Raw genomic sequence first — 17,608 nt, forward strand, 5'->3', positions numbered from 1 at the left:
AGGAGATGCCTATAACAAAGTTCAGAGTAGCAGCCATGTTAGTCTGTATCTGCAAAAAAGAACAGGAGTACTTGTGGCACCTTAGAGACTAACAAATTTATTTGAGCATAAGTTTTTGTGTCACTTCAGTCAAACATTGCCAAGGAAAGGCTCCTGCCAGTATCATGCAAAGTCTAACACCTTTGAATACACTGAAAGGACGTGCTGCTGATTAAATCAAGGTGGTTGTTTTTTTGCTCACTTATTTCCTTTAACTATGTATCTCCTCCTCTGCAGTGCCACAAACTTACTCTCCTTTTACTTAAGTACCAACATGATTGGTTCACATACAGAAAACCCCTTGCAAACAACACTTGAAGTTTATCTGCTTGCTACCATTCATTTCCTTTGACTAGTAACAGATATTTTGGTATGTTGCTGTTATGCATAGGTTTTGTTTGTTTGTTTTTGCAAACATGAGACATTCTTCATAGCACATTTATACAGTGCCGTTTTTGTAGTATGCCCATATATATGATGCATGGAATAGTTAGAGGTGGGGGCTCATCTACCTTCAGATGCATCTCACACATTGTGTATGCCCTGAGCACACGCAGATCAGTGGCAGGATATACTGAAACAAAGTATTGAGCCTTTACTTTCTGAAGCAGCGGCTAAAGGGACCACAGTACCATTCCCACAAAACACTGAGTCTTTCTGGGGAAATCAGTTAGAAATAATTGCACCTCAAATTAATTGAACTGGCTACAGCATTGGGGATTTAGTCTCTCTGCCTCAGTTTCTCCATCTATAAAATAGGAGTAATATGTAACACATTTGCAGGGAGTATGGGGGTGCTTAGAAGAAAGGTTTAAACGAGTAGTATGATGATAATGAAACAGACTGATGCCATCAAGGTTAAGGATCAGCATTTCCAGTCCCCCGTTTTATTACTAACTCAGCCACAGAAATGTGTTGTAAGATGACAAGAGGGTTTTTCCTGTGGGATTCAGGCAACCTACTGTGACCACTGAAGTACCACATCATCCTTCAGTGGTTAATTCTGCCCCCCAGAGAGACACCTACATTCCCCAGGGCATCAGCAGGAGTTGCCCGGGTAGATTTTATAGCACAATTGCACCCTTCCTCCTATAAGTAGGGTTCTGGCAACTACAGCTCCCTGCCACTAAGAAGAGAAGTGATGATTCATGAGCACTGAATGAATGAGTGTTTCTGAACAAACCTCAGTCATGCCCTCAGTCGTGCATGCCCAGGCCTTCTATATTTGAGCCAGGGAGGTCCTCAAGATTCTTTGGAGCTTTTTCTTTGTATTAGAAAGAAGGGGCTAGCTCCAGCTGAGCAATAGAAGACAACAGCGCACTAGAGCAATGGTATAATTAGTGTTATGCAGCTAAACGTGAACTGCAAGTGTATGTCTTTGTTTTTCAAATCCCCAAAATACATTTGTAAAGTGTGATCAGAGCTGCATTTTAACCACACTTGAGACATACAAAATCCAGACTTCTTGGTCTCTGAGCGAGAGGGACAACACAATTCCTACCATATAAAGAGCTTTGAAAGACCAATTCTTTCCTAAACCTATTTTAGTTTCTTGTTTACAATAATCAGAACAGTCATTCACCGTGGGAGAGATTTGTCAGTTTCTTAGGGAAGTAAAAAGAAGAACAGGAGTACTTGTGGCACCTTAGAGACTAACAAATTTATTAGAGCATAAGCTTTCGTGGACTACAGCCCACTTCTTCGGATGCATAATTAGGGAAGTAGTTTTGTTAAAGCAGATCATTATACTTTCAACAGCTTCCTCCTCTCCCCACCTCCTTTGGAATCCTAAAAAATACATTTTTCACGTAAGGATTTTTAAGAATTCCTTGCTTTACTAGTATCTTGATTAAAATGGAAAGAAGTTTGAAAATCTAGTTTGATCCATTGCCATTTATGGTAGTTTATTTAAATTAGTGCACACACTACTCAGCTTGAACAATGAGATTAGACTGTTGGGTTTCACTTTCTGACTCTCATGCTGTCGTATGGTCTGCTGGGTTTAAGTTTCCATCATGAGAGGGGAATGTTTAAAATGCCACCCTTCCCACTTAAAACATTTGTGCAAACCTTTCTATTTATATTCAGGATTGGAACAGAGATGTAGGCTAGTGTCCAGGCACAGGGCCAGCAGTTAGGATTTTTTGAAGTTTACTCCACCTCCAACACCAACTTCCTTGGTTAAAGGTGCAGAAAGAAATTTGAAGATGGAAATCTTTATTAGCACCATCTTTATTTTTATATATATTTCTACAAATTGAAATTGGTGTCCATTTAACCATCAGTGATTTCATTGTAAACTCCTGTTTTTAAGATCACTCAGAAGGAAGATAAAGAATAGAGTCTGCTGGCACATTTAATGATCTGTATGAAATTTCAAAGAAAGGCTTACAATTATGTCCAAAAATACATGTAACCTTTTCTGGCATGGCTACAGTTTCACTTATTGATTTTGGTTTGCTCAGTTCCCCCTGGGGAAAGAAAAATGTAACTAGGCAATTCATAGCCAAATTTGAAAGCTGGGGGTAGCTGATTAGTGCTAATTTGAATTCAACTTATTTTTCAGTGAGGTCAGCTACAAAAACTAATTGTTAATCTAAGAGTCCTGCTAAGACTAGAATTATTGTCAACAGTTTTACTCATTTCAGTGTCCAGTTTATCCAGCAGTTTGTAACATTCATAAGTCAGTAGTGTAAAAAACAAGGGCTGTAGGTTCAACTTGAGCTTATTGGGTATGTGGATTTATCAAAGATACTCAACTCATAATACTTCTAAAGTCAAACTTCTCTTCCATCACCCATTAGAATCTTTACTAAAAAGTTATGGAGGGTTGTTTTTCATTATTTTTAAGTCTACCTGTGGCTTAACAATGACAATGAGCATGTGTTCATCTTCACTACTTGGGCCTGAGGGATTTTGTGCTGTGTCCCTCTTCTCCTTGTCAAAGGGCCCCTAACATCCTCCCTCCTGAGATGCTGCTCCTGCTGGGAGTCCTGCTGAGCAGCTCACATGTGCATGCTCTGTAATAGCACTGCACACCAACTCCCCAGTTGGCAGCAGAATCCCAGCTTCTGGAAGTAGTTGGGAACCTGAAGCAAAAGGGAGGGTGCATGACTGAGTGAGGGTAGTATGTGGGAGGTTCCTAAAACAGAAGTGATCCTATTGGGATCCAGGAACGGGGGAGGGGGGGGGGGAATCCTTTAGCGAAGCCCGCCCACTGCTAAAGGATCCCCCCCAGCCTAAGGGGGGAATCCACAGGACCTGGAGACCAAAAAATTACGGGGGACAACTAATAAAAGAACAGGGACAGGAGTGAGGTCAAAGGGTCAAATGAAGGGAACCAGACGGGGACACCGAGCAGAGAACCCTGGACAGCGCCCACTGCTCCTCAAAGGCGTCAAGAGAGCCAGTGGATGCCCCCCAGAGGAACTCTGCCTGGATACGTGAACGAACGGAGGACCTGAAATAAAATAGAAGTGATAGCAGGTGGGAGGAAGGGATTTCGAGCAGGCATGAAACCAGGCCCAGTTCCTCCCTCTCGAAACATCCCCATAGCAGCAGCAAGAAAGCCTAGACGTTCATTAGCCAGACCCTGTGTGACATATAGAGAGCAGGTAATTTTCAAAGGTCTAAAGCAGCAAAACTAGGAGAGTTTCTCTCTCTGTCAGAGTTCTGGCACCAAATCACTGTATAACATCAGGAGAGCACACAGCCATGAAACTAACAGCATTTTAGCATGTTAGTACTGACCAGAGATAAGGAGGCCATACCATTAGGCCAACTCCATACACTGTCTCATTGCTTGCTTGGAAGGAAAAAAAATAGATCACAACCTTGCTAGTTATGCATTGCTTTACATGCTTTGCTCCTTTTTCTCAAACTCCAAGCCACCAGTATCACGGAAGGATAGCTGCTTCAGTAGAGGAAAAGTTGAAAATTCCTTCATGGTATAAAGTATTAGTGACCCAAAGTTTTCCTGGGCAACTACCCACTCACCTCTTTTTAACATGGCTAGGTTTAAGATTGTCAAAGCACTTTTCAGTTTGTTTAGGGGTTTTTTTGGTTTGTTTGTTTTTGCGAAAGGTGTAAGTACCATCCTAGATAAGATATTTTCTCAAAATTATGAATGACTTACACTCTGGTTGGCAGAAAAATATAGTTACATCCATGCTACTAAAATACATATAATATTTCTCATTTAATAACTCCCCCTTTTAACATTAAAGGGACAGCAACTTTAAAACAAAAAAAAAAATACACAGTAGCACCTACCTGTGCTACAGTTTGATAAAAGAAAAATATGTTTCTCTTGTCAGTTTCATGTTGTAGATTTAACAGCATGTTCAGAGGACAACTTTATAATTTCCTCTGAATAGTTAGTTTCCTTTAGTCTTTAAGCTATTTAAGGTTATAAGCCACAAAAATTGACAGGGAGAGCAAGCTGAAGATACTTTTAACTCAGTTTGAAATTCACTAGATTTCAAGCTGGTAAAGTGGGAGTGGCTTTCACTCTGCCACCTACTTTTAAAGTACACTTTTGTTCAGCCTGATACCCATCACCATCTGTTGATGCATTAACCCCTATCAGCAGAAAGCTAAGCTTAAACTCAGCTTTCCAACCATGCCAATATTGAAGAATTGCAACTCAAGTGCCACAACAGTGATAGCACTGTGTTGCCAGTATTCCACTCTAATTCCATGATCCAGGTGTCAAACTTGTGGTTGCAAGTGATAATGAATATGTGAGGGGCATGGGGCAAGTCCTGAAGCACTAGCCTAGGACCCAGGAGGCCTGAGTTCAACTCCCTGCTCTGTAACAGACTTCTTGTATGAAGTTAGGAAAGACCCTTAGTCCCTCTGTGCCGCAGTTTCCCTTCTGTAAAGTGGGTATGCTCATACTTCCCCCACCTTGCTGCAGTGTTGTGAGGATAAATAAAGATGCCCAGACACTACAATAATGGAATGTAAGTGCCTTAGACAGGTCACAAGCATGCACATTATTCATTCGAATGCCTTATCCACACTAGAAAGGATCTGCTGGTATATTTCTACTTCCTAGTAACAAGGCCAGTTCCTACCAGTTCCCCAAACAAAATAAGGTATACCACCAAAAGCCCTTGTTTGTCTGCATAGTTATGTCCGATTTTTTTTCTCCACACTGCTAACCGACACAGCTGTACCAGCAAAACTCTTCAGTATAGATAAGGCCTTCAACCCTCTAAGATTTAGCTTTCTGAGCTCCTTGGGGCAAAATGCCTAGCACATAAGTAGCACTACCATAAACAATAAGTCTACAAGATGTAATAGGTACTATGCAGCGAAACACGAACAATAAAGAAATACACTTGTGACCATTATTAAGACAGAACATACTTAGGTCAGGTGCCTGAAAATCCACAGACAAATTAATAATGAACCATTTAAAATTTAGTTTGGTTTAAATTATTGGTTAAGTGCCTGTTCCAGTTCAAAAGTGAAACAAGAACATATTCAATTTTATTACTCTAGGGCTTGGGGGGGAAAGACTACAGGGAAAGACAGCTCAGCTCTTGCTTTAAAGAAATCGAATGTTCTAAGAAAAGTAATTTCAGTTTTATTAAACAGGTGAGAAAATCATGGGGACTGTTTTAGGTATTGCTGCAGATTACAATGCTAGCGTAACTAGCAAAGTTTAGTTCTGAAAACAGAAGAATCCCTGTTGATGTATTTTTGAAAGAGTGACTATTGTGAGAGAGAAGCCCTTTGACAAGACAAAGTATAAAACCTGTATCTCTTCCACCATCACATTTGATCAACAAAACTTAAATCTTCAGTCACCCTCTAGATTGTTTTCCTGGCCAGGAGCGCATTTGTTCATCAGTCCCTTCTAAATGCCCCTTTGATGGTGACAACAAAATAACACCATTCTGGCTGTTCTGCTAATGGTCTTTGTGGCAGGAGGGTACAATGTCACAGAGGAGGCAGAGACTTGGGGACAGTGACTTATAACATCTGCTTAATAGCCCACCTGGCCAGAAATCCCTTCCTACTGGAGGTGGGTGGTATCAGCCTCAGCCCAGCTGGGCCAGGAGTCCCTTCACAAAGAGGTGGTAGGAAGCAAGCATGGTAGCACAAGTGAGCCAAGAGTCCCTTCACAGAGGAGGTGGGTGGTATCAGATAAGGCCCATCTGAGCCCAGGAATCCCTTTGCAGGGGGAGGTGGTACACAGAACAACTGGGCCAGGGCAGCACATGCAGGCTAAGCCCCCTCCCCCTGGCATGAAGGGGCAGCATATCTGGGTCCAGAGTCTCCTCCCAGGCTGGTTCGGTAGATTAGCCAGCAACCACCCGGGGCCCTCTGCCCGCCTAGCAGGCCAGGTCGAAGTCATCCCTCTCCTGGTTGTAGTTCAGCACGTGCTGGCGGATGCGGGACGAGTCGGTCCAGGTGATGAAATCCTCCATGGCCCGGGTCACCAGGCAGGCGGGGTCGGTCACCACCTCGGGCCCCACCCGCACGTGTCCCTGCTCGATGAAGGTGATGGCGTCGCGCAGCTTCTGGGCCATGCGGAGCCGGAGCAGCAGGCAGGGCAGGCGGCGGCGGCAGAAGGAGCTGGCCGAGACCCGGTCGCACTGCTCCAGCGAGTGCTTGGAGCTCACCAGCCCCAGCCCGTAGAGCTTCTCCAGCAGCGCGGCCGTGCAGCGGGCCCGGAAGGCAGCGTCGGCCTCGCCCAGGTCGCGGATGCGGCGCGCCAGCTCCCGCACGGCCCGGCTCAGCTGGTTGTAGCGGGTGTAGTCCTCCCGGCGCTGCAGGCGGTAGCGCCGCAGCACCCGCAGCTCGGCCAGGTTCCCCGAGGCCGCTTCCCAGCTCACCAGGTCCAGCCGCTTCAGCAGCTTCTGCTCGTGGAACTTCAGCTTCCGCACCATCCTGCCGCCGGCGGGGCCGCGGGGAGCCGGGCGCTGGAGCTGGCGGGACTGAGGCCGGCCCGGGGCCGCGGGGAGCCGCGCGCTGGAGCTGGCGGGGCTGAGGCCGGCCCGGGGCCGCGGGGAGCCGGGCGCTGGAGCGGGCGGGACTGAGGCCGGCCCGGGGCCGCGGGGAGCCGCGCGCTGGAGCTGGCGGGACTGAGGCCGGCCCGGGGGGCGCTGGAGCTGGCGGGACTGCGGCTGGCGCTCGGGAGCTGCCTGTCACGTGCTGCCGCTAGCAAGCGGCACAGCGATCCCAGCGCAATCACCGCAACGGGCGGGGGAAAGTGGAACTTCCGCCTCGCTGAGCTGGGAGCGGAAGCCCGCTGCCCTTTGCTCTCATTGGCCAGAAGGAGGGGCAGCCCGCCAGTCACATGTTTGAGGGGCGGGGGGAAAGTTGCGGACTGGGAAGGGGTGCATGCTGGGATACAGAGGGACTGGGAGCAAGAGGCTGGGGGGTGGGCGTGGTCTCCAGTGGCGGCGGGTTCTTGCTGCGCACGGGCCGCCCAGGCAGCACGAGGCGGAGGAGGCCTGGGGCTGCCTGGACGGAACGGGGAGCAGCGTCGCGCAGGGGAGCCCGGCCCGAAAGGACCTGCCCGGGGAGCCGGAGGCTCGGGCAGGGGCCACAGCCCTGGCTACGCTAGAGGCCTTACATTAGCTTGTTGCACGGCCCCGGCTCAAAGCCCTCGCCTGCCTCCCCTTCCGTCCTGGAGCCAGCCCGCCTCGCTTCTCCCCTCCCAGCTCTGCCTGTCCAGCGCCAGCCTCCACTACCTCCTGCACATCTTGGTGCTCTGCAGTGCCTGCCAGCAGGAACCGCCTTCTTGGGTCTCCCTGCCTCCTCCAGGCTGAATCCCTCCTGCAAGCTCCTGGTTTCTCCCTCACCTACACCTGACTCTCTTCCTCTGTTTATCTTTGCATTGGGGGATAAAGTTCATGACAGTGGTTCTAGTATATAACATGTATTATGACATCAGTAGTGGTACTGTCCCCAAAGCCCTTTAGAACCTCAAGAACAGCGTTTATGGAGCCACCCAAGTTTAGACAATTGCATGTTATAGGCAAAAGGCACCCGCCCCCCCGAAAACATGGTTAAAAGAACATAGGGTGTTTTGCAAGATCCTAGCAAGTTACAGGACCCACTGTTCAGCTAGTACAGTATCTAGAAACCTTTAACAGAATTCAAGCACAGAAAAGCATGTCTTAACCAAAAAAATTAAAAGATTCAAAATACAAGTGTCTTCACTAGGGTTGGGTTTCAGTTTTCTGAATGGTATTTGTTTGGCACAAATAACTTCTTGAATATTGCAATCAACCTATCCTGGTTTATTTTTTGCTACCTGCTTCCTTTTATGTTTAGGGGTATGTATGACTTTTGTGACTGAAGTAGCCTCTTTACTGAGTTTTAAGTGTAACAGTTTAAAGGGTCTCAATGTCTATGAGAGAACACTCTGCGCTTCTGTCGTGCTTTTCATACAAGGCTCTTACACAACTTTATAAATAATGAATGAAGCCTCATACACCCCTGTGAACTAGGGAAGTATTATTCCCATTTTTCAGATGGGCGTCTGAGGGCTTGTCTATGCTTAAAACACTACAGTGGCATAGCTGTGCCGCTGTAGTGCTTCAGAGTAGACATTACCTACGCTGATGGGAGAGATTCTCCTGTTGATGTAGGTAATCCACCTTCCTGGGCTGCAGTAGCTTGGGCGATGGAAGAATTTTTCCATTTACCTAGTGCTATCAACATGGGGCCTCAGGTCGGTGCTCAGGGGTATGGATTTTTCACATGCCTGAGGCTACGTCTTCACTATGGGGAGGGGGATCGATTTAAGATACGCAAATTCAGCTACGCGAATAGCGTAGCTGAATTCGACGTAGCCGAACTGACTTACCCCGCTGCGAGGATGGCGGTAAATTGACCTCCGCGGCTCCCCTGTTGACGGCGCTTACTCCTACCTGCGCTGGTGGAGTACAAGCGTCGATTCGGGGATCGATTGTCACGTCCCGACGAGATGCGATAATTCAATCCCCGAGAGATCAATTTCCACCCGCCAATTCAGGCGGGTAGTGAAGACGTAGCCTCAGCAGAGTAGTTATGCTGAACTAATTTTCTAGTGTAGATGAGGATTAAGTCACTTCAAATTTAGGTTAGGGCCCTGATTCTCAGCAGCTCTGCAGTCTCTACACTCCTTACATACAAAAGTGTACATCTACACAGAAACCCCTCCCACCCCGTGACAGTGAGTCTCAGAGCCCAGGTCAACTGACTGGGGCTTGCAAAACTAAAAATAGCTGTAGATGAAGTGAAGCCAGGGCTTCCTCCCCCTCACAGAGGTTCAGAGCCTGGGTTCCGGCCTGAGCCTGAACATTGTTTGTCACCACAATTTTTAACCATACAGTCAGTTGACCCAGGCTCTGAGACTCACTGTGGTGAAGATGTACCCTAAAGGTATGCCTACACTGCAATAAAAGACCTGTGGCATGGCCGCAGTTGGCCCAGGCCACGTAGGCACCGACTCCATGGATGCTCCGGGGCTGGAGCACCCATGGGGAAAAATTGGTGGGTGCTCCCCGCCCCTCCACCCAGCGCACCTCCGCCTCCTCCTCTGAGCACGCCGCATGCCCACTTTCCCCCCCTAGCTCTCAGGGCTTGCGCCGCGAAATAGTTGTTTTGCGCGGCTGCAAGGGAGGGGGGAGGAAGGGGAGCGTGGCGCGCTCAGGGAAGAGGTAGGGTTGGGACGTGGATTTTGGGAAGGGGTCTAATGGGGCAGGGAGGAGCGGAGTTGGGGCAGGGACTTTGGGGAAGGAGTTGGAATGGGGGCGGGCCAGGGTTGGGGAAAGAGTGGAGTTGGGGCGGGGCAGGGAGGGGGCGGTGGTGCGCGAGCACCCACCGGCGCTGGGGAAAGTTGGCACCTATGCCAGGCCGGCTGATTCAGGCTCACAGGGCTCAAGCTGCGGGGCTATAAAATTGCACTGTAGAAATCTGGGCTTGGGCTGAAGCCTGGGTTCTGGATTCTGCAAGGGGGAGGAACTCAGAGCCCAGGTGCCAGCCTGACTTTAAGTATCTACGCTGCTATTTTTTCAGCCTTGCAGCCCACGCCACGCAAGCTCAAGTCAGCTGATGGGGTTCTGAGACTCAGTGCGGTGGGTTTTTAGTTGCAGTGTAGACACGAGCACAAGGTCTAGAAAACAGCTAGATTCCCCCAGCACAGAGGGATTCCTAAAGCGGTGAAGGGCCAGCAAAACAGGCTTTCCCCTCTTGCAGCTGTCACTGTAGGGGTTGCTGGGGTGGTATAGGGCCCAGAAGAGAGGTGCTGTGGGAGGAAAGGTGTGTGGCTGGGGTATTCTCTGCTCCAGCTGTTCTGGGCTTGGAAGGATTAGACTTTTATTGGTAAACATCGATTTCATCACACACAAACAAACAGATAACAAGATATTTCCACTAACAATAACCAAAATTTACAGATAGGCAAAGTAAGAAAAATGCTGCTTGAGAACTTATTAGTGTTTGATTTAATGATATTTACTTTGTATATTTTGACATGTGACATTGACTATTGGTGTTTTAAAGATTATAACACTTCAACTTTTTGAATCTGAACATCTGCTGTCATTCAATAATTATTGTCTGGACCCCCTCCCCCATCCATAATGTCTCACAGCTATGAAAATTTAAATAGATTAAAATAAAAAAAAATAGAGCCCATCATTTTGCACAACGGTGAACATTTAAATCAATGAAAATTAAATATTCTTAAAAATATTTAAGAATTTATTATGGGGTCCCTAGCCACTGTTTGTCAGAAGCTGGGAATGGGCAACAGGGGGTGGATCACTTGATGATTACCTGTTCTGTTCATTCTTGTGAAGCACCTGGCATTGGCCACTGTCAGAAGACAGAATACTGGGCTAGATGGACCATTGGTCTGACTCAATATGGCCATTCTTATGTTCTTATAAACATTGATATCTGTTGAAATTATAAAAAAATAAAAGCTGAATTCTGCCAAGCCTACCAATAGGGGGCCTTGGGAAGCTGCCGTAAAAACCTGCCCAGGGACTGCTCTAAATTATGCTGGAGACTGACTGGGCCCCAACTTATCCCACAATCCAGGAGGCATGAAAGGGGCATACAGTTGCCTTTACCAGGGCCGGCTCCAGGCACCAGGCAACCAAGCACATGCTTGGGGCGGCACCTGGTAAGGGGCAGCCAATCTTGGGGGCAGGGGGCAGCACAGCGTGGCATTCCGCGGGGGGGGGGGGTGCTCTGGCGGTGCGGCGCTCGGAGGAGGGGGTTTCCGGGGGCGGGGGCGGCGGTGGCGGGGCGGTGGGGGGGGGGGGGGGGGGGGGCGGGGTGGGGCAGCACTTTTTTTTGCTGCTTGGGGCAGCAAAAAAATTAGAGCCGGCCCTGGCCTTTACCTAACCTCTATGCACTCCCATGAGGCACAGCACAGAACGTGGTCCTAGGGCTGTAATGACCAGTCAATGTAATTACGATCTGATGGCTCTGTGTGGGGGTGCTATGTGAAAAGAGCTGATGCTCTCAGTCCATGTTGTAGTGAAGCAGGAATTCACATCACAAAAAACCAGCCCCCACAATTGGCTCTCTTGGCAGACTCAGCAAGGATTGAATGGCCAAGGAGACTGAATGAGGCTGTCAATCTTTTGCTAATCCATATGCCACCCTTAAAAGGAAAACAAAAACTAAATTGCTTTTGAATATATGTTGCTTATATGTTTTTAAATGACTTGCTTTGACTAAGGTCATGAAGCTGAAAGACATTCGTTAATAGAAGATTCAGTGAATAGAAGATGCAGTCTTCAAAATTTCATTTACTTTTCCATTTACGTTACTGGTTACTCTGGACTAGCATAGGGAAATTGGGAGAAATTAAATTAGCAGGTAAGAAATGTATCCTTCAATGGTGCAGCTATCATTAATTTGTAGGAGACTAACAAAAAACAAAAAAAAGGTCAGAAATGTGATTTTGCACCTGTTACCTCAAAGCTCTTAATTTATGTGTACATTACCAGTTCACTATGCACCCCATTCAGTAACTCCTCCTTTCATGCAAGCAGCAGCTGCAGAATTGGGACCCATTAGTGCCTTTGGCTATTTAATGGGACATTATTTTATGAGGAATAATGATCTTGTGGCTATAACACAGGCCTGGGAGACAGAAGATCTGATTTGAAGTCCCATCTCTAGCACAGACTGCTGGTGTAACCTTGGACAGGTCACTTAACTGTTCTGTGCCTCGGTTTCCCCATGTGGAGATGATTCTTTATTGCCTTGCATTTTATGTAGTCATCTACATCTATGCAAAGAGACTGCTAGCATTTTAACACCGCTGTGTCTCTATTTACATAATATAAATGACTACAAGGTCCAAGGCAATAGAGAATCTGGCCCAGCAAGGATGGTCTAATGCTCAGTTCATTACTGTTCGTAAAGCACTTTGAGACCCTAGGATGGAGATCATCATAGAACTGCAAAGTATTATTATTTTATTATCACACTTGACCCAAAAATTAGCCCATCCTTATTTAACATTTTTCTTGATCCTGATGTTAGGAATCATTAAAAAAAGGGATAGAGAATAAGACAGAGAATATCTTATTGCCCTTATATAAATCCAACGTACGCCCACATCTTGAATACTGCGTACAGATGTGGTCTCCTCATCTCAAAAAAGATATACTGGCATTAGGAAAGGTTCAGAGAAGGGCAACTAAAATGATTAGGGGTTTGGAACGGGTATGAGGAGAGATTAAAGAGGCTAGGACTTTTCAGCTTGGAAAAGAGGAGACTAAGGGGGATATGATAGAGGTATATAAAATCATTAGTGGTGTGGAGGAAGTGAATAAGGAAATGTTATTTACCTGTTCCCATAATATAAGAACTAGGGGCCACCACATGAAATTAATAGGCAGCAGGTTTAAAACAAATGAAGTTCTTCACACAGCACACAGTCAACCTGTGGAACTCCTTGCCTGAGGAGGTTGAGAAGGCTCGGACTATAACAGGGTTTAAAAAAGAACTGGATAAATTCATGGAGGTTAAGTCCATTAATGGTTATTAGCCAGGATGGGTAGGGAATGGTGTCCCTAGCCTCTGTTTGTCAGAGGGTGGAGATGGATGGCAGGAGAGAGATCACTTGATCATTACCTGTTAGATTCACTCCTTCTGGGACACCTGGCATTGGTCACTGTCGGTAGACAGGATACTGGGCTGGATGGACCTTTTGTCAGGGCTGGCTCCAGGTTTTTTGCGTCCCCAAGCAAAAAAAAAAAAGGCCGGAGTGCCGCCCCAAGCACATGCTTAGAACGCTGGTGCCTAGAGCCGGCCCTGCCTTTGGTTTGACCCAGTATGGCCATTCTTATGTTCTTATCCTGAAATATCCATCAGTTCTGAACAGAATCTGAAACACTGATACAGTTCCATTTTGTCAGCTGGGTAAGCCATTATCAAGCATTCCAGAGCACCGGTCACAGGCATGTGTGAGCTTTGAGACTGATTTTCAGAGTGCAGAGCACTCATAGTTACTTAACTGGAAATTGTGGGCACTTCACCGTTTTGAAAATCAGGCTTACTTTGTGCTGTCTCTTCATTCATCCAATTTCACACAAATGAGACATGCAATCCTCCAGTATGAAGGAGGAAATTTTCCTAATTCTAGGCCAATTAGCCTTTGAGTAGCAGACAAAATGCTGAGGTTTGAAAGAAGAAGAAAGAAGCCCTGTCCTGCAGATCTCCAGTCCTGTTGGCAAGTCACACATCAAGCAGGTCTGCAAGGATTCTGCTGGGGTTTCTCCTCCTGGCCACCAGGGACAGCTATGTTGAATTGCAGATCCCCAAGCTGCCTCTCCCCTGCTCTTGCAGCTCCCCTGCAGGATGCATACCAACATGGAGCACCTGGAAGGAGGAGGTGGTTCCCATTGGCAAGGGAGCCAGGAGGAGGAGGAGTGACTGGGGGAGGAGGCAAGGGAGAAGCTAGCTTGGAGAAGGAGGGGGACAGTCTCGGGATATAGGCTGGGGACAGGATGGGTTGGGGAAAGCATGGGGATCAGAATGAAGCAGGAGCTGAAAGGGGACAGGGCAGGGTGGAGACGATTAATGCAGACAAGGCAGAGTGTGGGGTGGCTTTAAGATAACAAGTGGTAGAATGGGGGAGACTGAACCAAGCTCCTCCATGCAGGCTGCTCCAGGATCTCCTAACCCTGCCCTATCAAACATCGCTCCAGTCCGAATATCACTACTCATCCCCCCAGCAATCCCAGGCTTCTGCCAGCTTCCTAGTCCTCATGTCACTCTGGTAACCCCTGTCCCAGGCTCTCTTATCTCCTCCCCTCATCACTCCCTCCCAGCTGTGAGTTGCCCAGGTGAAAGTCTCCTGGATGAAATTCTATGGCCTGTGATACACGGGAGATCATAATGATCTGTTCTGGCTTTAAAATCTATGAATGCTGTGCCTGTTTCTCATCACCCTGACTGTCAGCTCAGCTCAGCCCTGAATCTCAAAGTCCTGAATCTTTAATATCCTATGTCCTTTTCAGCAGGTATGAGTCTCATCTTCTGTTTTTATCCCCCAGGCTTGTCTGTTAATGCACAGATGGAAATGGGGAGCAAGAGCTCTGCAAAGTTTAATGGAATCCCCGAGGGGAAGGGGCCTTACTCTGTTGGCTGCACGGACCTGATGACTGATTACACGATTCAGGTATGACAGCCAAAACCTTCCTGTCACTCCCTACTTTATTTTGACAAAAGTCACAAGTCCAACACTGCAGCCTTCATCATACTATTAGGTATTAATTAAATGAAAAGTTCCCCTGGTTCTGATAGGTGGAAATTCACCCATGCAGAGGGGCAGGACAAAGCCTGCTTAAGCCCCCAGGCATTTTACTTTTTGTGAACAAAATGTTTCCTATGAATTAATTCTGTAAGAGTAATGACACAGACTGGCCACTGGGGCACAGGAGTATCACTGGAAGTATAAGGCTGTAATGACAGGGATATACTGTCAATCAGCAGATTCTGTCAGATACGAGGATATAGATTTTATAAACTGAAATTGGCCGGCAACAATGTCTGGATATAGACATCGTCCTTTAACGTCCAAAACTTTGGAGAAGTTCAGAACTGAATCCTTATCTAAATCTAAGCTTTGTAGCTTGGACCCATCTCTAAGCACAATTTAAGAGCCTGATCCTGCTTTCCTAGTTAAGGCAATCCTCCTTAGCCAAGATCCTCAAAGGTATTTAGACACCAAACTCCCACTGAATTCACATAGCTCATTATAGTGAATTATTTGGAATGGGGCAGGAAAACTCTTCCTCATTGTTCCACGTGGCACAGTGCACGTGGGAAACGCAGTTTGCCACCTCATGGAATGAGCCAGAGGTCCTTCCCCTGAGATATGCAAGACCATTCAAAGAGAGCCCTCATACCTCTGGGTTCCTGGCACCTGTCCCCATCCTTTCTGGCAACTTAGCTCCAATGAAGACCCACCACCAAGGTCTCCCATGACTTCAGCTATCCCCATCAGAAAAGTCCCCCTAGCAGGGCAAATGAGGGATGATATATACCATTTCTGCTGTGTGTTAAAAAGTAACAATTATGGAATGTTTACCTATTTAAAAAGAAAGGTTACAGTCTTCAGAATTGGTGTAGAACCATAACAGAAGGAAGCAATTACATCTCTCAAGTTCCCAAGAATGCAGATAAAGTTATAAGCAGTTAATGGGCCTGCAGCCCATTCAGCCTAATCAATGCCGATTTGCATTTTCAGATACAGTAGCCTCACAGTTTTTCTACTAAAACACTCTTGCCCTTTGTTATTGGTATTTCCTGTCGCATTGGCATTGCATTTTTAAACGCCAAGCAAAGCTATTATGGTGGAATTTGCTTGTAGTGATCGTGGTGAGTAGGGATCATTTGGATATTTTGGTCTGTGAATTTTATAAGGATTTATTCTGTGCCTACATTACATAATGATTGGGTGGTTAAACTCTACCATGCCAACTGCTTCAAATTAGCTTTCATGCCTTTATTAAGTAAGTGATCTGGATTATTAACATTCTCTAAAGTCTAGATTATGAACTTCACTCACACTGGTAACCAATTATTCACCTGAGTAATGCAATAAGGACTTATCAGGTGAGTAACTCCTCATCACTGTCAGGGTTTTGCAATCTGTTCCTAAATAAGCCTTTGTCAAAAATGATCATTCATTACGGTGTGTTGTGTAAATAGAGAGAAGATTAATCAGATAAACTCTTCATGTGCGTTGGGTAATAGATCAGAAACTTAATATTCAAGCAACCTGAAACTGTTTTTAAAAGTCCAGTTTAAAATAAGTATTGTTCTTAACAGCCATCTTGTCCTATTGTTTAGGACATTCTGCATGCACTCCTACAATTAATTCACTGAAACACAATATAATCAGAGAGATTTTGTTTCAGAGTAACAGCCGTGTTAGTCTGTATCCGCAAAAAGAAGAACAGGAGTACTTGTGGCACCTTAGAGACTAACAAATTTATTAGAGCATAAGCTTTCGTGGACTACAGCCCACTTCTTCGGATGCATATAGAATGGAACATATAATGAGGAGATATATATACACACATACAGAGAGCATAAACAGGTGGGAGTTGTCTTACCAACTCTGAGAGGCCAATTAATTAAGAGAAAAAAAACTTTTGAAGTGATAATCAAGCTAGCCGAGTACAGACAGTGTGATAAGAAGTGTGAGAGTACTTACAAGGGGAGATAGAGTCAACGTGTGCTCCAATGTCACTTTTGTCCTAAAGAGCAAGAATACAAACTGTACATACTTTTTATCTGACAGACACCTTATTACATTAAATTACTTGTACATAGTCCCACCCTGTGGTCCTTGCAGAAGAAACATTCCATTGAAAAAACATACCCAATGGCTTACATGGTTCACAAGAAGAGCAGGGGTGTCCAATTGGAGAAGAGAAAGGACCCAAAAGGAAGGAAATTGAGAAGGGAGAGAGAACAGTGGTAAGAGTTTGGGAGAGAGAAAATACTACAAAAAAAATGCACAAGGGAACAGAGACCACAGCATATATGAAAACATCTTGAAAGAGATTGGTTTGGAGAGAAAAATAATCTGCAACATTTAACAAAGAATCATAGAATGTCAAGATTGGAAGGGACCTCAGGAGGTCATCTAGTCCAACCCCCTGCTCAAAGCAGGACCAATCCCCAGACAGATTTTTACCCCAGTTTCCTAAATGGCCCCCTCAAGGATTGAACTCACAACCCTGGGTTTAGCAGGCCAATGCTCAAACCACTGAGCTATCCCTCTATAGAAAATTATTAATGGTAATATTTTGTATTTACGCAGCTTTCATCTGTTGCTATCAAAGTGCTTTACAAAGAGGGTAAGTATCACTGTCCTCAGTTTAGACAGAGAAACTGAGGCACAGAGGAGTAATGGGCACACAGCAAGTCAGTGCCTAAGCTGTGTATAAAGGTCAGATCTCCTGACTCACAGTCTGTGCTCTATCTGCTGGAACACATTGCCTGAAACAAGTCTGAGGGAAATGCAGGCTCTGAACATGTCTGAAGAAATATGATGCACGAGGAAAATAGGAAGAGAATA

The 17,608-nt window shown here is 46.1% G+C and overlaps 2 protein-coding genes across 5 annotated transcripts in view; one reads left to right on the forward strand and one right to left on the reverse strand.

The window, feature by feature from the left end:
* PLA2G7 (phospholipase A2 group VII) overlaps positions 1–17,608 on the forward strand; it is a 40,511-nt gene that overhangs the window by 14,545 nt on the left and 8,358 nt on the right. For 2 of the 4 annotated variants that reach the window (XM_034766635.1, XM_034766633.1), the window contains exons 2-3: positions 11,741–11,880; positions 14,571–14,695. In XM_034766635.1, coding sequence (XP_034622526.1) covers positions 11,790–11,880; positions 14,571–14,695 — 216 coding nt within the window. In that variant the 5' untranslated portion in view covers positions 11,741–11,789. Of the gene's footprint in view, positions 1–11,740; positions 11,881–13,869; positions 13,907–14,570; positions 14,696–17,608 lie in introns of those variants that run through there. The other 2 variants (XM_034766636.1, XM_034766637.1) reach the window with 2 other exon arrangements.
* On the reverse strand, positions 5,613–7,060 carry IMP3 (IMP U3 small nucleolar ribonucleoprotein 3). The gene has a single exon (XM_034766638.1). It carries the CDS (start codon positions 6,939–6,941, stop codon positions 6,384–6,386), a length of 558 nt encoding a protein of 185 aa, XP_034622529.1. The 5' UTR covers positions 6,942–7,060; the 3' UTR covers positions 5,613–6,383.

The sequence above is a fragment of the Trachemys scripta genome, chromosome 3, assembly GCF_013100865.1.
Source record: "Trachemys scripta elegans isolate TJP31775 chromosome 3, CAS_Tse_1.0, whole genome shotgun sequence".
Lineage (NCBI taxonomy): Eukaryota > Metazoa > Chordata > Testudines > Emydidae > Trachemys > Trachemys scripta.

Excerpts from the sequence above, each read along its gene's own strand:
- IMP3 (XM_034766638.1), bottom strand. The coding sequence starts at position 6,941 with ATGGTGCGGAAGCTGAAGTTCCACGAGCAGAAGCTGCTGAAGCGGCTG.